Source organism: Rhopilema esculentum, chromosome 10 (assembly GCF_057945365.1).
Source record: "Rhopilema esculentum isolate cy_ngs chromosome 10, ASM5794536v1, whole genome shotgun sequence".
Lineage (NCBI taxonomy): Eukaryota > Metazoa > Cnidaria > Scyphozoa > Rhizostomeae > Rhizostomatidae > Rhopilema > Rhopilema esculentum.
The window spans coordinates 6,242,395-6,269,695 of record NC_142824.1 but is presented as its reverse complement, the minus strand read 5'-3'; the positions used below and the strand labels follow the sequence as shown (position 1 = coordinate 6,269,695).

The 27,301-nt window shown below is 35.9% G+C and overlaps 3 protein-coding genes across 5 annotated transcripts in view; 2 read left to right on the top strand and 1 right to left on the bottom strand.

Annotated features, from left to right (window-relative positions):
- LOC135686624 (uncharacterized) overlaps positions 1–9,715 on the bottom strand; it is a 46,022-nt gene extending 36,307 nt beyond the window's left edge. For all 3 annotated transcript variants that reach the window (XM_065202896.2, XM_065202904.2, XM_065202911.2), the window contains exons 1-9: positions 9,559–9,715; positions 8,815–9,201; positions 6,793–6,920; positions 6,516–6,582; positions 5,601–5,673; positions 4,797–5,007; positions 3,811–4,020; positions 1,742–2,222; positions 854–965 (exon numbers count right to left, since the gene is read on the bottom strand). In XM_065202896.2, coding sequence (XP_065058968.2) covers positions 854–965; positions 1,742–2,222; positions 3,811–4,020; positions 4,797–5,007; positions 5,601–5,673; positions 6,516–6,582; positions 6,793–6,920; positions 8,815–9,196 — 1,664 coding nt within the window. In that variant the 5' untranslated portion in view covers positions 9,197–9,201; positions 9,559–9,715. The remainder of the gene's footprint in view (positions 1–853; positions 966–1,741; positions 2,223–3,810; positions 4,021–4,796; positions 5,008–5,600; positions 5,674–6,515; positions 6,583–6,792; positions 6,921–8,814; positions 9,202–9,558) is intronic.
- Positions 9,716–14,945: 5,230 nt separating this feature from the next.
- Positions 14,946–20,725, top strand: LOC148959258 (uncharacterized). Its single transcript, XM_089110772.1, has 3 exons — positions 14,946–15,257; positions 15,833–15,888; positions 19,497–20,725. Exons 1-3 carry the CDS (start codon positions 15,218–15,220, stop codon positions 20,427–20,429), a joined length of 1,029 nt encoding a protein of 342 aa, XP_088966898.1. The 5' UTR covers positions 14,946–15,217; the 3' UTR covers positions 20,430–20,725.
- A 4,153-nt stretch (positions 20,726–24,878) lies between these two features.
- LOC148959257 (uncharacterized) lies at positions 24,879–26,872 on the top strand. The gene is made up of 4 exons (XM_089110858.1): positions 24,879–24,918; positions 25,218–25,295; positions 25,494–25,549; positions 25,940–26,872. Exons 1-4 carry the CDS (start codon positions 24,879–24,881, stop codon positions 26,870–26,872), a joined length of 1,107 nt encoding a protein of 368 aa, XP_088966984.1.
- Positions 26,873–27,301: the final 429 nt, after the last annotated feature.

Sequence of the window (27,301 nt, the reverse complement as noted above, 5' to 3'; positions counted from 1 at the left end):
TAATGAATTAAGTTTGTTGTCAGGTAATCTAGAAATTCTAAACTGTACCAATTCAATACAAATTAAATTATTTGTGCTCTTACTGATGAAAATGAAAGTTAAAACTGTAAAAATAAAGTGGTTCCTTAAAAAACAATATGATATTGATCACGATACCATAATTCTTTTCAAAACCGAAATACCATATTTCATCTATTAAACGACCTCTCTCCAATAAACGCCTCCTATTAACCAAATTTATTAATCAAAAGCCTATCCTCAAATAAATGCCCTGGGCTCTTATTTGGCAAAGTGCAAAAACAAGCAATTTCGCGTTTCATGTCGTTTTTAGAGCAATGTCAAAAAAAATATCATCATAAAATAATTCCCCCTTTCCTTTGAAGATCCCTATGAAATGGCAGATTCGGACGCAGAGGAGAGTCTATCAATTGGAATTGATGCAAATAAGGGAAGCCAAACTACAACAACCTATGCAGAAGCATACTTCTACGGATTTAATCAACTACTTCAATACTGAAGGCTCTGTATTGATGATAAGTCAGATTTTCGCATAAGTCGGATTTTTGCAGCAACAAAACATAAAAGGAAACCACGAATAACTGTAATCAATGGCTTTTTGAGAAATTCATCAGCAACTTTCGTCCTGCCCTTATTGATAACAACAGTGCGCGTAAGGGCCAAGCATGCATTTTAGCATTGAGGGATTTGAAAAGAATCATTTTAAAACAATTTAAAACCTCGCAAAGAACATTTTTTCAATAAATGCCCCACTCTTTTAAAAAAACTCAACACTTGGCTCATTAAAGTAAGCAGGTTAACTGATCCATTTGAACGATAACATTTGAAAACAAACCTCGTATCTTCTCTTTTTAGGCAGTTACTAGAAACTGTCGGCTTAGCGTTTTCTTTGTCGATCACTTTTGCGTGCCTGTCTTCTTTTAAAATCCTCTTTAGCAGTTCGTTACCTCAAGAAGGAAAGACAAGGAATGCTTAAAATAAAGACAATCGTTTAAAAAAGACTAAAGCTTCTGCAGAGAGATGTTGACGATGTGTAGGCTTTATTCGCTTACCGCGTCATCTTTTTTACGAAGATCCATCTAATATGAATCTTAATTTGGCAAGGCAGCAAACTCTCGAAAAAGGGATTTTAGGCATCTTAGCGGATCTACTATAAATTTGCCGCATTACTTCTGTCACCGACTGCCTAGTAAGAAGGCAGTTTTAAGGATATGAGAAGGCCTTGCCGTGCAAAACATTTTTCAAGGACTTTTCACTGCGGGTGCAAAATCTTGAAAGGGCCTCAATTTTAGAACAGATGACAGAAATTACCCTTCAGTATCAAACAATAAGACGTCTATTGAAAAATGTAACATACATTGAAAATCGAAAGTGTATTTTAAGCATTTCGTAACTAGGAATCTCTCACTGGTGCAAAGAAGGTCTAAGATACAATATTGGTGAACCAGACTGTAAAGAACCATAGAACGATTAAGATCAGAAAACCAACTGGCATTAACAGATACCCAACTAGCTATCTAACAGATGTCCTTAACAGAAGAAAATTTTCCCTCAGGTTGTTCAAATACAAACATAAATATAAAGACAAATGCAAAGGAAAACGTATAAATTGCTATGAAATAGTTAAACGTAAAAGCCCAATAAATTAGACAAATAAAAAGTAAGACGTGATGCTACTTTGCAGCATACTGAAGGAACTGCAGATTACTTAAAAATTACTTACGATGTTCTGAAGAACGTTTTGCCTTTTGTTTACGTAAAGCAGCACTTTTGGGCGTATTCCTTGAGAATGGGACGGGAATTTTACTTCGAGGTAATGGTGTCTCTAGGAGTGACTTATCGGACAAAAGGCTTGAATCCGATGAGCTGGTCTGGGTTTTCGCATTTTTCAAATGCATTATATCGCTATCAGGGCTGGTTGATTTATCAAAAATTTTTGCAGGCACTGGACGGCTTCTAGGGATGTATGCTGGCTCTTTTTGCACAGGTTGAGGCAAAAGACTGACTGGAAATCCTGGATGAATACCAGTCGGCAGAATAGGGGAAGAAGTCTTCTTTGAATTACCCACGTCTCGGGTTGGAATCATCTGTAGCTCGCTGTCATATGTTGGATATGAAGCCTTAAAAAGGGGCTGAGCAACAAACGGTGGCTGAGAAATGGGGGCAACGTAACTGGTTGGAATCGGCCCTTGAATCGATGTCATCTGCAAAATTCAGATAATGCAATTGTCAGATATATCAGGTATACAAACTCGAAACTGTAAACTCAAAGGTTTTTTAAAATACTACACTAACATTGGCAAATGGTTCTTTTTTATATATACAAGAAGATTCAATTTTATTCCATATGTGCTGATGTTACAAAAGTATTTATCTTATGATACAAAATGATTCTATTACTGACTTACACTTTCAGTGAGACTTTCAACATGTAACGAAATATTCTCTATTCTGTAAAACACCGATAAAAATTAATCGCCATTAGTGCTGTTTATATGGGTGGAAATATAGTACGAAAACGACCTGCAATTTGATTGGAATCGTTAAGCTGAAAAATCTGCTGTACAGCCGAAAATGAATATCATTTTAGACTATTGAAAACAATTTGAAAGACACACACGTCAAAGAAAAGCCAACACAAGCAAGCGAAAGAAAACCAAATACGTAGGTGGATAGCATATGTACGCAGGATGAGTGCAAATGCAGGCTGGACAAGCGGGGAGCAGGAGAAGCAGGAGAAGCAGATGGTTCTAGGTCCCGGATTTAATATCAAGGGGCCCCAAAAAGTAATATCAAGATTTTTACATTAAATAATAAACGATAGAGACCTGCTATTTTTCGTTTAACCATCGACACAAACAATTTGAAGTTATTATGTTGATGGGCTTCCCAAGGCTTCCCAACATTGACAAAAGCAATAACATATTTAACGACGCCATTATAGACCACATTTTTTGACACTGGCAACAGAAAAGCTGTCGGAAAGCCTGCACAAATGCGATTTAGTTGGCGAATTGAAGTTAAAGATGTAGCGTTTATGTTGATGAGTTAATGTTATGCGTTAGTAACCTTTTGCAAGCTTTTTCCCGCCAATCAACGAAATCTAAGAACAAAAAGAATTTAGACGTATAAATGAAGAACTACGTCATTATCACCATGAATGAGGGGCATAAGGGGGCTGAGCCAACCTTGTAAATGCTGAAAAGTAGCCCATTTTCTATATCCTGCTACATATTGCTTTCAAAAAAATATTATACTTAAGCCTCTTTTTTCCCCTAGCACTGCAACCCTGAAAGCACAATGAACTATGTCTTACTAAAAATCCACTGAAAAACTAAAAGTTTAAACCAACATTTTTCTTCAACAGAGGAATAAAAGTATTTGACTTGAATTTTCGGGAGATTGAAGTGCCGAGATGACGCAAGTATCCAAAGAAAGAGCCCACGAGAAATTACAAACATTAGAAAAACCATATTTATCATCAACGTCAGGTATCAACAATGCTCCCTCAAGCGAACATTATGACCAAATTTTGACTCATGTTTGCGAACTTTTCGGAAAAAACTTAAAAAGACTGATTGCGCAGAAAATAACCGCAAAATAAAATTTCACTAAGCAACAAGGTCAAGAGCTGACTTGGGCTGTAAATCCATTAGATCAAAAAATTAACTAAGCCGATAACCGCAAAACATTTGAGGGGGCGATGTTGACAGGAATTGGAATGCAGATATTTTAATTCTGAAACAACAATGCTATTATACACTTGCCATCAATGTAGACAGGATTACACACCTTGTCTTTATCCTCTTGGTTTCGTTGAATCACTCTGTGCTCTTCTTTCCCAGAATTCGCAAATCGTTTATCAAGAATTTCGATCATTTTGCTTTCAAGTTCTTCGTAGCGTTTTTCGTGTAGCCTAGATTTGAATTTGTCTTGAGCTTCATGTGCCATTCCCATAGTGTTTACCAGATTTGAAATCGTACTTTCAAGAGCATTTTGAATCTGTAGGGAAAATGAGCAGATAAAAAAGGCTCATGTCCTTCTTTAAGTTAATCAAAGTCTATTTTTCGCTATAACTTAAAATTTACACAGAGGCGCAATGTACACGTATTCGAGTCGTATTCGAGTTTTGCGATTTCTGCGCATTGCAAAAAACTTTTTGGATAAACTTCAAACTATTGTTTCTCTCTCGTGCAGGTTAAATGCCGTTAAAAGTGACAAAAAACCAAATTTAATACCAAAGTTCATTTTTAATACTGTTCAGTCAATTAATGACAATTAACAACCCATTCTAGCAGTGTTGACTTCATGTGAAGTATTCTGAGAAAAAGTTAGTTAAGCACAACTTGATTTCTCCGTATTTGTCGAGTCCAGACAACTGTTTGTAGGCAACTGCTTCTTTGGAAAGGAGAATGTGCATCCAGCACACCAGAATCTCCTTTAAGGACCGCTGGGCTCTATCTTAGGTACGAGGGCACGATTCTGAGTACTGGGGTAACATTCTGAATACTAGGGTAACATATTCGAAGGGCTTTATTGAGGGTGGTGGTCCTAAATGATATTCAGAATGCAGATTTTTTAAACTATACGAATCATCACTGATGAAGGGTTAGGCCTGAAACGTTTTATCTTAGTCTTCATGGCTATTAATTTTATTCAATCATCTTTTTTGTATCAGCTCAAATAATTATAGCCTCAAGATCGAACAGTGGATATTTAAATGTATACATCGTAAGCAACATTACAGAAAAGAAGGAAAACATTTCTGAAGGTCTTACTTGCAAAAATGGAGTAATAGCTGTTGATGTGGCTATGGCTGCAAAAGATACTGCATCGTTAGCAGAAGTTGGTTGCATTGCAGCTCCTTCAGACTTTGCGGGTGGATGACTTTCGAATTTGGTGTCTCTTAATGGATATTGATTTCCGCTTCTTTCACTTGCAACAATCTTAGGCAACACTGCCTTCTTAACAGGGGCAGAATTCTGCATCCTACAGGAATAATATGGCATTGATATAAATCTTGGAATTATTTCATAAAGATGCTGAACAAAAAGCAAATAATTGGTAAGTTTCTAAAAAAGATTAAAATATCAAGTAAAAGAGGAAACCAGGCATACTTTATGTCTGAGACTTTAATTATTGTCTGAACCTTCTTGGAGTACAAACGTCAGATTCTGACTAAAGATAAACAGAAAATTTTCCTCTGGCAATAATAGGACCTTAATACTCGAAGTAAAGTACTGAAGTATGCTTTGTTTCTTCCTATAAAGAATAACCTCATTAACACATCTTTCAAATCATTTTCAAACCGCTGCTATTGAAAAAATAACAAAGCAAACCGAGTCAAATTGGAGAGGGTTACTCTATATTTTCTTTCTTCAGATCCTCCAGCTTAATATGGTACACTAATAATATTACATTTGTTGTAGGTGATATTACAAGTATTTGTTATATCTGAGGGATAATGAGAAATTCACACAGATAATTACTATTAGTTATAACCACTATAAATCAGCGCAGTCAATGAAATTCAGTCTCTTGAATCTGATACAAGAATACCTCAATTCGGTCAGTCTGCTTACCTGTTCTTAAATTTCTCTTGCAGAACAGTCTTCTTCTGACCTTGTGGAAACTGCAACACTAAAATCTCTTTCTCTACAAAGTAATAAAGACTTTGAATTTCTGCAAATATATCTCCGTAACATGTTATGATTCAAGCATGATTGGAACACTTGCATGATTGGTATTTGTTATTCATTTAAACTGAACTAACAGAAAAGTAAATCTCATAACAAGGCCCTATATAATCGGCATCTGGCACACAATAGACAGGAATTTTCACTGAGGGTATCGGTTTATTAGGGCCAGCCATAGGCCCATCTTGAACATTGTGGGGTATGTGGATAGCAAATAGTACAATATTACAGGGTACAGCTAAATATGCTTAAGTTACAATTTAAATAAAGCATAGCATTTAGAGTTTCAATATCTTAACAGGTCAACATTTTTCAAGCAGCATTTGATATGACTATATAAAGAGCATACTTCCAAGCCAAAGAGTATACAAACACTTGCAAGCTAAAATATTTTAAATGGGCAAATTTCTTGAATTTTGCTTAACACTTTCAATGCTATAAAGTCTAATTTTGTATCTGCAAGTGTGGAAACATTTGAATAACCAAGATAAATAGTGAATTTACACTGCGAACAAAAATACTGGGATATTTTCTTAGTTAGAATAGAATTACTGTTTCCTGCTCTGTTACATAGCCTTTCATGCTGTAAAGGCAGAGCTGTACATGCTGTGGAATTCAGAACAGGACACTTTTTAATTATTATTTATTATGATATAGAAAATTAAGAGTTTCCCACCTAATTAAAATACAACTTTGCTAAAAACAATGTCTAAGTTTGAAGCAACAGACTTTTATACAATTACAATCATGCAGCCTGTTCTTGATTTAAAAGTTAAGAAAATAATCAAAGTCTGACTTTACCTGCTTGTTCTGGTGTATCTTGCTTTGCATTCAGCTTCTCTGTTCCTTGCTTCAGCCCACCACTCACCTAAAATGTCAATAAATTGTTATAAAAATTTGGAACAAAACGCAAAAAATAAATCAACTGTTTATTTGCAAACTAATAAAGAGGAATGATGACTCAATAAGAGAAAACTCTGAAAGACCAGAAATATCAATATTAAGAAGAAAAAAATGAAAGACAATGATTTTAGTATAGGTTTTTCTGTTATGGGATCAATTGGTAAATTGTGTTTACCTTCACTGTGTATTCTTGCAAGTTCCCTCTGTCATTTTGATGTTTCTTGTTGTCAGCCAAGGTTTGTGGGGCAGATGCATCCATTTGCAAATCAGAAGATGACACAAATACCCCATATTTCAACAAATCTTCAGAAAAAAGAACATGATCGTTCAAGAAAAAAAGCATTTTTGCAGTAAAAAATTGACAAGGTTAGTGTAATAGCATATAATTTTGCAAAATTGTGATGAAAACAGCATTTAGTCATTTATAGAATTATGTGACTAAACATGAATATTTATGGAAAAAACATGAATCTTCCAGAGGCATCCTAATAGTTTAATCCACTGAACAATTTAAGGGCATAGCATGAATTTTTATATTATTTCTGCAAACAAACTCATTTGAATTGAAATTGCTTCAGTTATAGGATACTAAGTTGAAGTGTGATGCTGGTTGCAATTTTTCATCAGATTAAATAGGCCAATTAATTTATGAATGCCTCTTAGTGGAATCAAAGGCATAATGCTGGTTCAGACAAAGATGACCAACCAATGTCAAGTTTACTTTAGCTTGTAATAAGAAGTGAGTTTAAATGTGCATTGCTGCAAAAATAATACCAAATACAACAGCAAATAATTCTACTGTGACTACTCTAAGTTGTGCTAAAATGGACCTATGATGGTCAATTTTGTACTAGATTAATAGTAATTTATACAGGCCTTGCCCGGAAAGGTGCTCAATAGAGCACCTAAAGTGCACCTAAATATAGCAATGGAGGATGATTGTGTGCGCCTGAAAATAGGGATGTACCGGATATCCGGTAGGCCGGATAATCCGGCGCCGGATCGCTGATTTTTTGAAAATCCGGTTCCGGCCGGATTTGTTTTCGAAATCCGGCCAGTTGCCGGATTTTCCAGAATTTTAATCATAACTAAGAAAATTTGGAAAATCAAGTCAGACTCTCTTCATACATGATTAAAAATGGATTTTCCAGAACTAAACAAGATCGACGATAAAACAAGCGCCTTGAAAACAGATTTGAAATGAAAGTGCCCGTCATCACGAAACAGGAAGACTGGATATAATTCACAAATTTGGTCCAGGGTTGCCAGATTGGCTTTTTCGGCCAAATTTTTCATTTTTGGTTTTTAGATTTAGATTGCCTGGAAAAATTGTTTTTTTCTTACTTCTTAAATTTGACCTTGTTGGCCTTTTCAGCAGAACGTCTAAAATTAATGAGTAATTACTACATTCATGGAATAATTAGTAGTTAACTACAAAGTGGTAACCAAATTTCAAATTTCATCACCTAACCTAAATATTATCTTGATATTAGCAAAGGGTTTTGGAAAAAAGTAAGATTCTTATCTAAGTTGAAAAATTATCTAACCGTCACAAGCGTAGAAATATAACCAGTGCCTGCACAATGGATTCTTGACAAATTTTTGATTTGGCCTCTTTGTGAGCATTTTAGCTTAAATTGCTCACCAGTCTAGCCTTCGTTTGTAAATTCAATCTGGCAACCTTGAATTGGTCTCTTTGATCTTCTCGCTATACATTTTTCGCAAAGTGGTTCAAAACTTTTTATCACTGAAAAATCCATAAATGGCCAGATTATCCGGTAAAATCCGGCCGGATATTCCACAAAGAAATCCGGTAAATCCGGTTCCGGCCGGATTCTGAAAATCCTGATCTGGTACACCCCTACCTGAAAATGTGTAACGATAACTAAGATACTGCACCGAAGCAAAATATTGTTTGAAAATAATGTTAATAAAGCTGAAACAATTTTCTAAAATGACCAAAATATTTTGGTTTATAAGATTTTTACAAGAGTTTATACCACTAATCTTTTGATGAATAGATTTTATATCTTGTTCCTTAAAAGGCCACATCTAGAAGAATACCTTTTTGAGTAAAAAAAGTTACTTTCCATGCATTGTAAATATGGTTTATTGGTTTATTGGTGCATGGTTATTTGGTTTATACAAAGCAACTTAGTCCAAAAATTGAGTATTTTTAGAAAGTAAAAGTTGACACCTTTTGCTTCAGGAGTTGGAAGTCTTTCAGAAGAATCATTAGATGACACATCTCTTGATGAAACAGAAGCATTTTGATTGATTTCCCTCAATAACTTTACTGGCACTTTGACATCAGTAGAACGGCTTTCATCAAATGCATCACTTACAGACATGGATTTGTTACCATCATTAAATGGATCAATAGTAACTAGGTTTTCTTCCTCTACACTTTTGGGGGCTTCTGAGTTTACCCTATAATCTTCTTTCCTTTCTTTGTCATTCATAATTGAACCATAACCATTACTGCCAATCTGGTTCTCTACTCTTGTGACTGACAGAGACTGTGTTGCTACATTCGTAATTCCAAGGAGATCTGATAGAAGCCTCTGTCCGGATGCCATAATGACTGCAAGAATGATTAAGAGCTATTCATACACTGTAGCTACTAATGGGGTCTATCATTAGATATGATACATTATTTTATTATACAATTAACAAATGAAGAACACAGAACTAAAACACGGAATGTTTTCAAAACAAAACAAAACGGTTTGAAGGTATTTAAACTTTTAGTTTCCTATAACGAAAGAAAGGCTAAGCACTGGGCCTAAGCCTAAACTATACAGCTTAATTTCTCATAATAATCGATAGAGTTCACCATAAAGAGAGAAATTGTATTCAGGTAAGCTTAATGTTAATTAACTGAATCAATCCTTAATCCAGTTGACAAAAATAATCAAAATTAAAAAGTTTTCAAACTTGCCTCATCTTCACGTTTCCATTTCACTATTTTGAAAAAGGGCCACAGGAGAGCGGGAATGTCCAGTATATTTCGCAGAACAGCTTGCTGGAACGTAAACAAGAGACAGTGATCCTGTTCCGAACAACTTTCAATGCACGATAACCTTAATTTCAGCGATAGAAAACACTAAAGAATTTTTTAAAACAAAAAATATACATTTGACAATGTAAAATAGTGCTACAAAATGTCACAGGCAATCCATTCTTTGGATGGCATATATAAAAAGGTGAAAAGGATTCAACCGTTTTTTCCGTAAGCGCCTTTTTTATCTCCGTAAAGCAATTCTTATCGTTTTTCCTGCATCTATGTTGAGAGCGGATACTTTTTTCCTAATGTAGAAGATATTAAGGGTACTTCATGATTAGGTGTGAATGGATCTATAGGTTTTTTTTAAAATTAAGGTTCATATGTCATTTTTCGTATTTTCTTCTCATTTCATTTTTTAAAAGAAAGTTCAAGCGATCTCAAACTTACACCATAGTAGTCTATAAGTATCAAGGTAATGTAATGCTAATTCAAGGTAATATTTTGCACAAGCATTGTATCTATTCTATGAGCAATGTGCTTCAGGAACAATAGATCACGAATCTCTATCAGCAAAAATTAGATACAACTGATGAGGAAGCATCATAAAGAAATCTATAAATTTCCACCAAGGTGTCTTAGAAAGAGTGTTGGGCTATTGGGACTAAATTTTTCATTTGCTTCACTTTATGGAAATTAAAGGAAAGTATAGAGCATAACAAAGATTGAAGGTAAGAGAAAACTCGGTCAAAGTCTGTACTGTTATAAAAAATGTTATTACCAGGAAACAATCTTCCTGTTTATGACGTCAATTGATTGTTATGAAGAGCCTCAGATTCATCTTGCCGAAGAGTAGCAAGTTGATTGTGACGTCATATTGATTAACGCCTATAAAAAAAGCAACAATTAACTGAGCATTCGTCAGTTCAGTGGCTACGGTAACTGCATTGACTCTTTTTAAAGTTGAGTTGAAAATCTCAAACTTTTAGTTGTCGTTCGCCAAAAAAATTTGTACTATAAGAGCTAGGTTGGGTGACAAGTTTCTGTTTCCTGTTTTTGTGCATGGAAATGTTATCGATATTCCTTTGAAAGACAAGAATGACAATGTAAGTGCATATAAGGAAATATCGGTATTCAAATGCTTCAAAACTGTTTAATTAAGCTAGATCTTAGCATCCAAGGTTTGGTTGGCTACGTCTTCCAACCTTCTATCAATACAGGACATCTGTCACTGTGATACAAAACAACATAATGTTTACTTGGTTACAGAATATTCATCTGCGATGTACAATAAGGTTGATCTGAATCAAAAGTGTGAAAAGCTTTAAATCATTGTCGTTTTTCGTATTTTCCTCTCATTTCTTTTTTTAAACACAAGTTGTAAACAGAAGTTGAATATATACAAAACCAAACCTACTGTCGTCTGTGAGTATCGAAGTAATCTTTTTGCACGCAAAAAAGGTTTTAACTTGCACGAGCTTCGTTGCAATTCTATCAGCAATGTGTTTCAAGAATAAAAATCATGATATCTCAAATGGCTTTTTAATTTGATCTGCAAAGGTAATTTTTCACCGAGTAGGAATATCATAAACAGATCGAAGATGATACAAAGCTGTCTTTACAATGGTGTCTTTGCAAATGAGGCCGGTTATCGGGACGAGCATTACTCTAAACTCCACACGAGAAAGTATATGTAAGTATAGAAGGCATACTAAAGATTGCATGAAAAAAGTTATTGGTAGTATTTGTACTGCTAAACAACACTCTCGTGTGCAACGAATGCTTTTTCATATGATTGACTAGTCAAATGCTGTTCTAGATAGCTATAAGGAAGGAATTTCGATGCTATACATAAGAATTAAATTCACATTTTGTCCTGAGAAACACTGTAAAGCGCTTAAACCACGATACGTCATCAAATATGGCATCGAAGAAGTGATTTTTCTAGACCATTGATACAAATGAGTGAAAGAAGCACAGCTTGAGAACACAAACCAAAGCAACAAATTATCGAGCACTACATAACCAATAGAACTATCTGATTATCTCATAATAAGGAAAATATAGTGCTGGATCATAAACAATTCAAGAAGGTTAGCCTCGTTTTGAGGCTTTATATCCAGACTACCATCTTGTTGTTTATGACGTCAATTGATTGTTATCAAGAGCCTCAGTTTCATCTCCCCGTAGAGTATCAAGTTGATTGTGACGTCACATTGATTAACGCCAATAAAAGGAGCAACAATCAACTGAGCATTCGTCAGTTCAGTGGCTACGGTAACTGCATTGACTCTTTTTAAAGTTGAGTTGAAAATCTCAAACTTTTAGTCGTCGTTCAGAGTGAGATATATTTTTCGAGAGAAGAAACAAACACAGCATGGGTTGCTGTCTTTCGAAGTTCCAGAGGCCTAATGAAGGTTTGTATCGTTTATTGTGATTTAAGTTTATTCCTGGCTCAAAGCAAGATATCTTTTATTAATGATTCTTGTCTCAGACAAACATAAACTACATTACAAGCGTGAAACATCAAGTGGTTCCTGTTTAATATTACACTAATCAAGGGAATAGAGCTGCTAAAAACATGCATCTTATTTACACAATTATTTTCGTATTATATGCAATGTACATAGAAATTTTTAAATTAGAACTTTCAATCAGATTTGATCAAAAATTTACGTCTTTATGCTGGTGTTAGTAGAGTTATGTCCTCATTTTTAGCCTCACCAACCAAACGAATGTCGTCCACGCTTAACAGAATGTCCAAAAAATTTCGAAGAAGCAAAGCCATTCAAAAAAGTGAGATGGATGAATATATCATTTGTCACATATTTGGTTTTTTTCTCCGTAAAGCGGGTGATTCTCGGTAAAGTTCCATTCTTATTGTACGAACATGACTAGAATGGAATTATCTTTTATAATGTACATCTTTGATATATAGTCAGTTCTTCGATAGACCAATTGAACACTGCTAAATTTACCCTTTTCATTTTAGAAGGGTCTCCATCGATCGACGATCAGATAACTCTTCCAAAAGAAAACACATCTAGGGTGAGTCATTCTGTTCTGCATAAAGTAATCTGCGTTTGTTTGCTGTTCTCAACTCGGTTCAAAACAATTTTACAAAATCGACCATATTGATTGAACATGAGATATTGTTGTGAAATGGCCGAAACAAGCTAAGACAGTTCTCCTTATAGTCAGAGAACAAGACTTTTAATGAACTGTGGGGTAAATGATTTATCACAAAAACGTAGAATTCAATGACCAATGTAAGGAATGGGCAATTATTTGCCTGCAGGTCTCGTTGGTTTCGTGGTAACAATAAATTGGTCACTTGCTGAAAAGTGAAGATGAAATAGTATCAAACTTACTTTTCACACATTTAGCTAAACATCACACATCGAATAGTAAAAGATATATCTTAATTCTGCAGGTCATTTTCAGAGCTAAAGACAACAATAAAAGAGAAAAATTGCCACAATCCACAAATTTAAGTGGAAATTTCCATTTTAAAGCCAATCAGCAAATGCATCATGCACATAGCCGAATCAATTCATTGGCAGCAAAAGATCAAACCAGTCACGCGTATGGTGCAAAGAGGCACCCTTTACCCTATCTTGTCCCTTGCAGTGGCAACGTCGTAGATCCACAGTCGTATCCAAAGAGCACACCTGACAGCGTGCTCAATGTCATCGAATATTTTCGCCAGAAGATTGAGAAATTTACAGCCATGGATGACGATCCGCTCGACTCCTACTACCAACAAGATTCAGGATATGAAGATTCAGTGTATAGCGCAGAGTCGTCATGTTTAGCTAAAGACGATACGTGTCACGGAGAGGTGTCCACGTGTTCCGAAGAAGATGAAAGCACAAGCATGTACGAAGACGAAGAAGATCAACAAGAACTGCCAAGCAAGGACAGTTATGCTAAGAACACAACATTAAATTATCTTCCATTACATCTCAAAGTGTCAATGGAATTTCCTAGATTTCCACAAAACAACGGCCCAGATTATGCCAAATCTAGCTTATTTGATGATGGAGATCTTACACCAGTAGACGTTGGGCCACTTGATCCCAATCCTACAGTCAAAATTCCAATGGTCGTTAACGGGCAAATCTTCCCTCTTGAAGTTGAACGCAACTCTGAATTGGCAGTGGCATACCACTTGATTGAGTATTATGCAGACAAGAAGGCACACATTGCCAAAATAATTTGTACTATCAGAGCTAGGTTGGGTGCCAAGTTTTTGTTTCCTGTTTTTGTGCATGGAAATGTTGTCAATATTCCTTTGAGTGAGAAGGATGACAATGTGAGGGCATATAGGGAAATATCGGCATTTAAATGCTTCAAAACTGCTTAACTAAGTTAGATCTTAGCATCCAAGTTAACTACAGGTTTGGTTGGCTACGTCTTCCAACCTTCTATCAATACAGGACATCTGTCACTGTGATACAAAACAACATAATGTTTACTTGGTTACAGAATATTCATCTGCGATGTACAATAAGATTGATCTGAATCAAAAGTGTGAAAAACTTTAAATCATTGTCGTTTTTCGTATTTACCTCTCATTTCTTTTTTTTAAACACAAGTTTTAAACAGAAGTTGAATATATACAAAACCAAACCTACTGTCGTCTGTGAGTATCGAAGTAATCTTTTTGCACGCAAAAAGGTTTTAACTTGCACGAGCTTCGTTGCAATTCTATCAGCAATGTGTTTCAGGAATAAAAATCACGATATCTCAAATGGCATTTTAATTTGATCTGCAAAGGTAATTTTTCACCGAGTAGGAATATCATAAACAGATCGAAGATGATACAAAGCTGTCTTTACAATGGTGTCTTTGCAAATGAGGCCGGTTATCGGGACGAGCATTACTCTAAACTCCACACGAGAAAGTATATGTAAGTATAGAAGGCATACTAAAGATTGCATGAAAAAAGTCATTGCTACTATTTGTACTGCTAAACAACACTCTCGTGTGCAACGAATGCTTTTTCATATGATTGACTAGTCAAATGCTGTTCTAGATAGCTATAAGGAAGGAATTTCGATGCTATACATAAGAATTAAATTCACATTTTGTCCTGAGAAACACTGTAAAGCGCTTAAACCACGATACGTCATCAAATATGGCATCGAAGAAGTGATTTTTCTAGACCATTGATACAAATGAGTGAAAGAAGCACAGCTTGAGAACACAAACCAAAGCAACAAATTATCGAGCACTACATAACCAATAGAACTATCTGATTATCTCATAATAAGGAAAATATAGTGCTGGATCATAAACAATTCAAGAAGGTTAGCCTCGTTTTGAGGCTTTATATCCAGACTACCATCTTGTTGTTTATGACGTCAATTGATTGTTATGAAGAGCCTCAGTTTCATCTCGCCGTAGAGTATCAAGTTGATTGTGACGTCACATTGATTAACGCCAATAAAAGGAGCAACAATCAACTGAGCATTCGTCAGTTCAGTGGCTACGGTAACTGCATTGACTCTTTTTAAAGTTGAGTTGAAAATCTCAAACTTTTAGTCGTCGTTCAGAGTGAGATATATTTTTCGAGAGAAGAAACAAACACAGCATGGGTTGCTGTCTTTCGAAGTTCCAGAGGCCTAATGAAGGTTTGTATCGTTTATTGTGATTTAAGTTTATTCCTGGCTCAAAGCAAGATATCTTTTATTAATGATTCTTGTCTCAGACAAACATAAACTACATTACAAGCGTGAAACATCAAGTGGTTCCTGTTTAATATTACACTAATCAAGGGAATAGAGCTGCTAAAAACATGCATCTTATTTACACAATTATTTTCGTATTATATGCAATGTACATAGAAATTTTTAAATTAGAACTTTCAATCAGATTTGATCAAAAATTTACGTCTTTATGCTGGTGTTAGTAGAGTTATGTCCTCATTTTTAGCCTCACCAACCAAACGAATGTCGTCCACGCTTAACAGAATGTCCAAAAAATTTCGAAGAAGCAAAGCCATTCAAAAAAGTGAGATGGATGAATATATCATTTGTCACATATTTGGTTTTTTTCTCCGTAAAGCGGGTGATTCTCGGTAAAGTTCCATTCTTATTGTACGAACATGACTAGAATGGAATTATCTTTTATAATGTACATCTTTGATATATAGTCAGTTCTTCGATAGACCAATTGAACACTGCTAAATTTACCCTTTTCATTTTAGAAGGGTCTCCATCGATCGACGATCAGATAACTCTTCCAAAAGAAAACACATCTAGGGTGAGTCATTCTGTTCTGCATAAAGTAATCTGCGTTTGTTTGCTGTTCTCAACTCGGTTCAAAACAATTTTACAAAATCGACCATATTGATTGAACATGAGATATTGTTGTGAAATGGCCGAAACAAGCTAAGTCAGTTCTCCTTATAGTCAGAGAACAAGACTTTTAATGATTTGTGGGGTAAATGATTTATCACAACAACGTAGAATTCAATGACCAATGTAAGGAATGGGCAATTATCTGCCTGTAGTTCTCGATGGTTCCTTGGTAACAATAACTTGGTTACTTGCTGAAAAGTGAAGATGAAATAGTATCAAACTTTTTTTTCACACATTTAGCATGCACCTTACGTAAATTTCGAATAATAAAAGATATATCTGGTTTCTGCAGCTCATTTTCAGAGCTAAAGACAACAATAAAAGAGAAAAATTGCCACAATCCACAAATTTAAGTGGAAATTTCCATTTTAAAGCCAATCAGCAAATGCATCATGCACATAGCCGAATCAATTCATTGGCAGCAAAAGATCAAACCAGTCACGCGTATGGTGCAAAGAGGCACCCTTTACCCTATCTTGTCCCTTGCAGTGGCAACGTCGTAGATCCACAGTCGTATCCAAAGAGCACACCTGACAGCGTGCTCAATGTCATCGAATATTTTCGCCAGAAGATTGAGAAATTTACAGCCATGGATGACGATCCGCTCGACTCCTACTACCAACAAGATTCAGGATATGAAGATTCAGTGTATAGCGCAGAGTCGTCATGTTTAGCTAAAGACGATACGTGTCACGGAGAGGTGTCCACGTGTTCCGAAGAAGATGAAAGCACAAGCATGTACGAAGACGAAGAAGATCAACAAGAACTGCCAAGCAAGGACAGTTATGCTAAGAACACAACATTAAATTATCTTCCATTACATCTCAAAGTGTCAATGGAATTTCCTAGATTTCCACAAAACAACGGCCCAGATTATGCCAAATCTAGCTTATTTGATGATGGAGATCTTACACCAGTAGACGTTGGGCCACTTGATCCCAATCCTACAGTCAAAATTCCAATGGTCGTTAACGGGCAAATCTTCCCTCTTGAAGTTGAACGCAACTCTGAATTGGCAGTGGCATACCACTTGATTGAGTATTATGCAGACAAGAAGGCACACATTGCCAAAATAATTTGTACTATCAGAGCTAGGTTGGGTGCCAAGTTTTTGTTTCCTGTTTTTGTGCATGGAAATGTTGTCAATATTCCTTTGAGTGAGAAGGATGACAATGTGAGGGCATATAGGGAAATATCGGCATTTAAATGCTTCAAAACTGCTTAACTAAGTTAGATCTTAGCATCCAAGTTAACTACAGGTTTGGTTGGCTACGTCTTCCAACCTTCTATCAATACAGGACATCTGTCACTGTGATACAAAACAACATAATGTTTACTTGGTTACAGAATATTCATCTGCGATGTACAATAAGATTGATCTGAATCAAAAGTGTGAAAAACTTTAAATCATTGTCGTTTTTCGTATTTACCTCTCATTTCTTTTTTTTAAACACAAGTTTTAAACAGAAGTTGAATATATACAAAACCAAACCTACTGTCGTCTGTGAGTATCGAAGTAATCTTTTTGCACGCAAAAAGGTTTTAACTTGCACGAGCTTCGTTGCAATTCTATCAGCAATGTGTTTCAGGAATAAAAATCACGATATCTCAAATGGCATTTTAATTTGATCTGCAAAGGTAATTTTTCACCGAGTAGGAATATCATAAACAGATCGAAGATGATACAAAGCTGTCTTTACAATGGTGTCTTTGCAAATGAGGCCGGTTATCGGGACGAGCATTACCCTAAACTCCACACAAGAAAGTTGATGTAAGCATAGAAGGCATCCTAAAGATTGCATGAAAAAAGTCATTGGTACTATTTGTACTGCTAAACAACACACTCGTGTGCAACGAATGCTTTTTCATATGATTGACTAGTCAAATGCTGTTCTAGATAGCTATAAGGAAGGAATTTCGATGCTATACATAAGAATTAAATTCACATTTTGTCCTGAGAAACACTGTAAAGCGCTTAAACCACGATACGTCATCAAATATGGCATCGAAGAAGTGATTTTTCTAGACCATTGACACAAATGAGTGAAAGAAGCACAGCTTGAAAACACAAACCAAAGCAACAAATTATCGAGCACTACATAACCAATAGAACTATCTGATTATCTCATAATAAGGAAAATATAGTGCTGGATCATAAACATTTCAAGAAGGTGAGCCTCGTTTTGAGGCTTTATATCCAGACTACCATCTTGTTGTTTATGACGTCAATTGATTGTTATGAAGAGCCTCAGTTTCATCTCGCCGTAGAGTATCAAGTTGATTGTGACGTCACATTGATTAACGCCAATAAAAGGAGCAACAATCAACTGAGCATTCGTCAGTTCAGTGGCTACGGTAACTGCATTGACTCTTTTTAAAGTTGAGTTGAAAATCTCAAACTTTTAGTCGTCGTTCAGAGTGAGATATATTTTTCGAGAGAAGAAACAAACACAGCATGGGTTGCTGTCTTTCGAAGTTCCAGAGGCCTAATGAAGGTTTGTATCGTTTATTGTGATTTAAGTTTATTCCTGGCTCAAAGCAAGATATATTTTATTAATGATTCTTGTCTCAGACAAACATAAACTACATTACAAGCGTGAAACATCAAGTGGTTCCTGTTTAATATTACCCTAATCAAGGGATAGAGCTGCTAAAAACATGCATCTTATTTACACAATTATTTTCGTATTATATGCAATGTACATAGAAATTTTTAAATTAGAACTTTCAATCACATTTGATCAAAAATTTACGTCTTTATGCTGGTGTTAGTAGAGTTATGTCCTCATTTTTAGCCTCACCAACCAAACGAATGTCGTCCACGCTTAACAGAATGTCCAAAATATTTCGAAGAATCAAAGCCATTCGAAAAGGTGAGATGGATGAGTATATCATTTGTCACATATTTGGTTTTTTTCTCCGTAAAGCGGGTGATTCTCGGTAAAGTTCCATTCTTATTGTACGAACATGACTAGAATGGAATTATCTTTTATAATGTACATCTTTGATATATAGTCAGTTCTTCGATAGACCAATTGAACACTGCTAAATTTACCCTTTTCATTTTAGAAGGGTCTCCATCGATCGACGAGCAGATAACTCTTGCAAAAGAAAATACATCTAGGGTGAGTCATTCTGTTCTGCATAAAGTAATCTGCGTTTGTTTGCTGTTCTCAACTCGGTTCAAAACAATTTTACAAAATCGACCATATTGATTGAACATGAGATATTGTTGTGAATTGGCCGAAACAAGCTAAGTCAGTTCTCCTTATAGTCAGAGAACAAGACTTTTAATGATTTGTGGGGTAAATGATTTATCACAAAAACGTAGAATTCAATGACCAATGTAAGGAATGGGCAATTATTTGCCTGCAGGTCTCGTTGGTTTCGTGGTAACAATAAATTGGTCACTTGCTGAAAAGTGAAGATGAAATAGTATCAAACTTACTTTTCACACATTTAGCTAAACATCACACATCGAATAGTAAAAGATATATCTTAATTCTGCAGGTCATTTTCAGAGCTAAAGACAACAATAAAAGAGAAAAATTGCCACAATCCACAAACTCAAGTGGAAATTTCCATTTCAAAGCCAATCAGCAAATGCATCATGCATATAGCCGGATCAATTCATTGGCAGCAAGAGATCAAACCAGTCACGCATATGGTGCAAAGAGGCACCCTTTACCCTATCTTGTCCCTTGCAGTGGCAACGTCGTAGATCCACAGTCGTATCCAAAGAGCACACCTGACAGCGTGCTCAATGTCATCGAACATTTTCGCCAGAAGATTGAGAAATTTGCAGCCATGGATGACGATCCGCTCGACTCCTACTACCAACAAGATTCAGGATATGAAGATTCAGTGTATAGCGCAGAGTCGTCATGTTTAGCTCAAGACGATACGTGTCATGGAGAGGTGTCCACGTGTTCCGAAGAAGATGAAAGCACAAGCATGTACGAAGACGAAGAAGATCAACAAGAACTGCCAAGCAAGGACAGTTATGCTAAGAACACAACAATAAATGATCTTCCATTACATCTCAAAGTGTCAATGGAATTTCCTAGATTTCCACAAAACAACGGCCCAGATTATGCCAAATCTAGCTTATTTGATGATGGAGATCTTACACCAGTAGACGTTGGGCCACTTGATCCCAATCCTACAGTCAAAATTCCAATGGTCGTTAACGGGCAAATCTTCCCTCTTAAAGTTGAACGCAACTCTGAATTGGCAGTGGCATACCACTTGATTGAGTATTATGCAGACAAGAAGGCACACATTGCCAAAAGAATTTGTACTATCAGAGCTAGGTTGGGTGCCAAGTTTTTGTTTCCTGTTTTTGTGCATGGAATTGTTGTCAATATTCCTTTGAGTGAGAAGGATGACAATGTGAGGGCATATAGGGAAATATCGGCATTTAAATGCTTCAAAACTGCTTAACTAAGTTAGATTTTAGCATCCAAGTTAACTACAGGTTTGGTTGGCTACGTCTTCCAACCTTCTATCAATACAGGACATCTGTCACTGTGATACAAAACAACATAATGTTTACTTGGTTACAGAATATTCATCTGCGATGTACAATAAGGTTGATCTGAATCAAAAGTGTGAAAAACTTTAAATCATTGTCGTTTTTCGTATTTTCCTCTCATTGCTTTTTTTTAAACACAAGTTTTAAACAGAAGTTGAATATATACAAAACCAAACCTACTGTCGTCTGTGAGTATCGAAGTAATCTTTTTGCACGCAAAAAGGTTTTAACTTGCACGAGTTTTGTTGCAATTCTATCAGCAATGTGTTTCAGGAATAAAAATAATGATATCTCAAATGGCTTTTTAATTTGATCTGCAAAGGTAATTTTTCACCGATTAGGAATATCATAAACAGATCGAAGATGATACAAAGGTATCTTTACGATGGTGTCTTTGCAAATGAGTCCGGTTATCAGGACGAGAATTACCCTAAACTCCTCACAAAAAAATTGATGTAAGTATAGAAGGCATGCCAAAGATTGCATCAAAAAAGTCATTGGTACTATTTGTACTGCTAAACAACACTCTCGTGTGCAACGAATGCTTTTTCATATGATTGACTAGTCAAATGCTGTTCTAGATAGCTATAAGGAAGGAATTTCGATGCTATACATAAGAATTAAATTCACATTTTGTCCTGAGAAACACTGTAAAGCGCTTAAACCACGATACGTCAATAAATATGGCATCGAAGAAGTGATTAATTCTAGACCATTGATACAAATGAGTGGAAGAAACACAGCTTGAAAACACAAACCAAAGCAACAAATTATCGAGCACTACATAACCAATAGAACTATCTGATTATCTCATAATAAGGAAAATATAGTGCTGGATCATAAACATTTCAAGAAGGTGAGCCTCGTTTTGAGGCTTTATATCCAGACTACCATCTTGTTGTTTATGACGTCAATTGATTGTTATGAAGAGCCTCAGTTTCATCTCGCCGTAGAGTATCAAGTTGATTGTGACGTCACATTGATTAACGCCAATAAAAGGAGCAACAATCAACTGAGCATTCGTCAGTTCAGTGGCTACGGTAACTGCATTGACTCTTTTTAAAGTTGAGTTGAAAATCTCAAACTTTTAGTCGTCGTTCAGAGTGAGATATATTTTCCGAGAGAAGAAACAAACACAGCATGGGTTGCTGTCTTTCGAAGTTCCAGAGGCCTAATGAAGGTTTGTATCGTTTATTGTGATTTAAGTTTATTCCTGGCTCAAAGCAAGATATCTTTTATTAATGATTCTTGTCTCAGACAAACATAAACTACATTACAAGCGTGAAACATCAAGTGGTTCCTGTTTAATATTACACTAATCAAGGGATAGAGCTGCTAAAAACATGCATCTTATTTACACAATTATTTTCGTATTATATGCAATGTACATAGAAATTTTTAAATTAGAACTTTCAATCACATTTGATCAAAAATTTACGTCTTTATGCTGGTGTTAGTAGAGTTATGTCCTCATTTTTAGCCTCACCAACCAAACGAATGTCGTCCACGCTTAACAGAATATCCAAAATATTTCGAAGAATCAAAGCCATTCGAAAAGGTCAGATGGATGAATAAATCATTTGTCACATATTTGGTTTTTTTCTCCGTAAAGCGGGTGATTCTCGGTAAAGTTCCATTCTTATTGTACGAACATGACTAGAATGGAATTATCTTTTATAATGTACATCTTTGATATATAGTCAGTTCTTCGATAGACCAATTGAACACTGCTAAATTTACCCTTTTCATTTTAGAAGGGTCTCCATCGATCGACGATGAGATAACTTTTCCAAAAGAAAACACATCTAGGGTGAGTCATTCTGTTCTGCATAAAGTAATCTGCGTTTGTTTGCTGTTCTCAACTCGGTTCAAAACAATTTTACAAAATCGACCATATTGATTGAACATGAGATATTGTTGTGAAATGGCCGAAAAAAGCTAAGTCAGTTCTCCTTATAGTCAGAGAACAAGACTTTTAATGATTTGTGGGGTAAATGATTTATCACAAAAACGTAGAATTCAATGACCAATGTAAGGAATGGGCAATTATTTGCCTGCAGGTCTCGTTGGTTTCGTGGTAACAATAAATTGGTCACTTGCTGAAAAGTGAAGATGAAATAGTATCAAACTTACTTTTCACACATTTAGCTAGACATCACACATCGAATAGTAAAAGATATATCTTAATTCTGCAGGTCATTTTCAGAGCTAAAGACAACAATAAAAGAGAAAAATTGCCACAATCCACAAACTCAAGTGGAAATTTCCATTTCAAAGCCAATCAGCAAATGCATCATGCATATAGCCGGATCAATTCATTGGCAGCAAGAGATCAAACCAGTCACGCATATGGTGCAAAGAGGCACCCTTTACCCTGTCTTGTCTCTTGCAGTGGCAACGTCGTTGATCCACAGTCGTATCCAAAGAGCACACCTGACAGCTTGCTCAATGTCATCGAACATTTTCGCCAGAAGATTGAGAAATTTGCAGCCATGGATGACGATCTGCTCGACTCCTACTACCAACAAGATTCAGGATATGAAGATTCAGTGTATAGCGCAGAGTCGTCATGTTTAGCTCAAGACGATACGTGTCATGGAGAGGTGTCCACGTGTTCCGAAGAAGATGAAAGCACAAGCATGTACGAAGACGAAGAAGATCAACAAGAACTGCCAAGCAAGGACAGTTATGCTAAGAACACAACAATAAATGATCTTCCATTACATCTCAAAGTGTCAATGGAATTTCCTAGATTTCCACAAAACAACGGCCCAGATTATGCCAAATCTAGCTTATTTGATGATGGAGATCTTACACCAGTAGACGTTGGGCCACTTGATCCCAATCCTACAGTCAAAATTCCAATGGTCGTTAACGGGCAAATCTTCCCTCTTGAAGTTGAACGCAACTCTGAATTGGCAGTGGCATACCACTTGATTGAGTATTATGCAGACAAGAAGGCACACATTGCCAAAAGAATTTGTACTATCAGAGCTAGGTTGGGTGCCAAGTTTTTGTTTCCTGTTTTTGTGCATGGAAATGTTGTCAATATTCCTTTGAGTGAGAAGGATGACAATGTGAGGGCATATAGGGAAATATCGGCATTTAAATGCTTCAAAACTGCTTAACTAAGTTAGATTTTAGCATCCAAGTTAACTACAGGTTTGGTTCGCTACGTCTTCCAACCTTCTATCAATACAGGACATCTGTCACTGTGATACAAAACAACATAATGTTTACTTGGTTACAGAATATTCATCTGCGATGTACAATAAGGTTGATCTGAATCAAAAGTGTGAAAAACTTTAAATCATTGTCGTTTTTCGTATTTACCTCTCATTTCTTTTTTTTAAACACAAGTTTTAAACAGAAGTTGAATATATACAAAACCAAACCTACTGTCGTCTGTGAGTATCGAAGTAATCTTTTTGCACGCAAAAAGGTTTTAACTTGCACGAGCTTCGTTGCAATTCTATCAGCAATGTGTTTCAGGAATAAAAATCACGATATCTCAAATGGCTTTTTAATTTGATCTGCAAAGGTAATTTTTCACCGAGTAGGAATATCATAAACAGATCGAAGATGATACAAAGCTGTCTTTACAATGGTGTCTTTGCAAATGAGGCCGGTTATCGGGACGAGCATTACCCTAAACTCCACACAAGAAAGTTGATGTAAGCATAGAAGGCATCCTAAAGATTGCATGAAAAAAGTCATTGGTACTATTTGTACTGCTAAACAACACACTCGTGTGCAACGAATGCTTTTTCATATGATTGACTAGTCAAATGCTGTTCTAGATAGCTATAAGGAAGGAATTTCGATGCTATACATAAGAATTAAATTCACATTTTGTCCTGAGAAACACTGTAAAGCGCTTAAACCACGATACGTCATCAAATATGGCATCGAAGAAGTGATTTTTCTAGACCATTGACACAAATGAGTGAAAGAAGCACAGCTTGAAAACACAAACCAAAGCAACAAATTATCGAGCACTACATAACCAATAGAACTATCTGATTATCTCATAATAAGGAAAATATAGTGCTGGATCATAAACATTTCAAGAAGGTGAGCCTCGTTTTGAGGCTTTATATCCAGACTACCATCTTGTTGTTTATGACGTCAATTGATTGTTATGAAGAGCCTCAGTTTCATCTCGCCGTAGAGTATCATGTTGATTGTGACGTCACATTGATTAACGCCTATAAAAGGAGCAACAATCAACTGAGCATTCGTCAGTTCAGTGGCTACGGTAACTGCATTGACTCTTTTTAAAGTTGAGTTGAAAATCTCAAACTTTTAGTCGTCGTTCAGAGTGAGATATATTTTCCGAGAGAAGAAACAAACACAGCATGGGTTGCTGTCTTTCGAAGTTCCAGAGGCCTAATGAAGGTTTGTATCGTTTATTGTGATTTAAGTTTATGCTGGCTCAATGCAAGATATCTTTAATGAATGATTCTTGTCTCAGACAAACATAAACTACTTTACAAGCGTGAAACATCAAGTGCTTCCTGTTAAATATTACACTAATCAAAGGATAGAGCTGCTAAAAACATGCATTTTATTTACAAAATTATTTTTGTGTTATATGCAATGTACATAGAAATTTTTAAATTAGAACTTTCAATCACATTTGATCAAAAATTTACGTCTTTATGCTGGTGTTAGTAGAGTTATGTCCTCATTTTTAGCCTCACCAACCAAACGAATGTCGTCGACGCTTAACAGAATATCCAAAATATTTCGAAGAATCAAAGCCATTCGAAAAGGTGAGATGGATGAGTATATCATTTGTCACTTAACTGGTTTTTTCCTCGGCTAAAGCGGGTGATTCTACCAAAGTTCCATTCGTATTGTACGAATATGACTAAAATGGAGACTATCTTTTTTTAATGTACATCTTTGATACATAGTCAGTTCTTCGATAGACCAATTCAACACTGCTAAATTTACCCTTTTCATTTCAGAACGGTCTCCATCGATCGACGAGCAGATAACTCTTCTAAAAGGAAACACATCTAGGGTGAGTCATTCTGTTCTGCATAAAGTAATCTGCGTTTGTTTGCTGTTCTCAACTCGGTTCCAATTAATTTTACAAAATCGACCATATTGATTGAAGATGAGATATTGTTGTAAAATGGCCGAAACAAGCTAAGACAGTTTTCCTTATAGTCCGAGAACAAGACTTTTAATGAACTGTGGGGTAAATGATTTTTCACAAAAACGTAGAATTTAGTGGCCAATGTAAGGAATGGGCAATCATTTGCCTGCAGTTCTCGATGGTTCCGTCAATACAATAAATTGGTTACTTGCTGAAAAGTGAAGATGAAATAGTATCAAACTTTTTTTTCACACATTTAGCATGCATCTTACGAAAATATCGAATAGTAAAAGATATATCTTAATTCTGCAGGTCATTTTCAGAGCTAAAGACAACAATAAAAGAGAAAAATTGCCACAATCCACAAACTCAAGTGGAAATTTCCATTTCAAAGCCAATCAGCAAATGCATCATGCATATAGCCGGATCAATTCATTGGCAGCAAAAAATCAAACCAGTCACGCATATGGTGCAAAGAGGCACCCTTTACCCTATCTTGTCCCTTGCAGTGGCAACGTCGTAGATCCACAGTCGTATCCAAAGAGCACACCTGACAGCGTGCTCAATGTCATCGAACATTTTCGCCAGAAGATTGAGAAATTTGCAGCCATGGATGACGATCCGCTCGACTCCTACTACCAACAAGATTCAGGATATGAAGATTCAGTGTATAGCGCAGAGTCGTCATGTTTAGCTCAAGACGATACGTGTCACGGAGAGGTGTCCACGTGTTCCGAAGAAGATGAAAGCACAAGCATGTACGAAGACGAAGAAGATCAACAAGAACTGCCAAGCAAGGACAGTTATGCTAAGAACACAACATTAAATGATCTTCCATTACATCTCAAAGTGTCAATGGAATTTCCTAGATTTCCACAAAACAACGGCCCAGATTATGCCAAATCTAGCTTATTTGATGATGGAGATCTTACACCAGTAGACGTTGGGCCACTTGATCCCAATCCTACAGTCAAAATTCCAATGGTCGTTAACGGGCAAATCTTCCCTCTTAAAGTTGAACGCAACTCTGAATTGGCAGTGGCATACCACTTGGTTGAGTATTATGCAGACAAGAAGGCACACATTGCCAAAAGAATTTGTACTATAAGAGCTAGGTTGGGTGCCAAGTTTTTGTTTCCTGTTTTTGTGCATGGAATTGTTGTCAATATTCCTTTGAGTGAGAAGGATGACAATGTGAGGGCATATAGGGAAATATCGGCATTTAAATGCTTCAAAACTGCTTAACTAAGTTAGATTTTAGCATCCAAGTTAACTACAGGTTTGGTTGGCTACGTCTTCCAACCTTCTATTAATACAGGACATCTGTCACTGTGATACAAAACAACATAATGTTTACTTGGTTACAGAATATTCATCTGCGATGTACAATAAGGTTGATCTGAATCAAAAGTGTGAAAAACTTTAAATCTTTGTCGTTTTTCGTATTTTCCTCTCATTGCTTTTTTTTAAACACAAGTTTTAAACAGAAGTTGAATATATACAAAACCAAACCTACTGTCGTCTGTGAGTATCGAAGTAATCTTTTTGCACGCAAAAAAGGTTTTAACTTGCACGAGTTTTGTTGCAATTCTATCAGCAATGTGTTTCAGGAATAAAAATAATGATATCTCAAATGACTTTTTAATTTGATCTGCAAAGGTAATTTTTCACCGA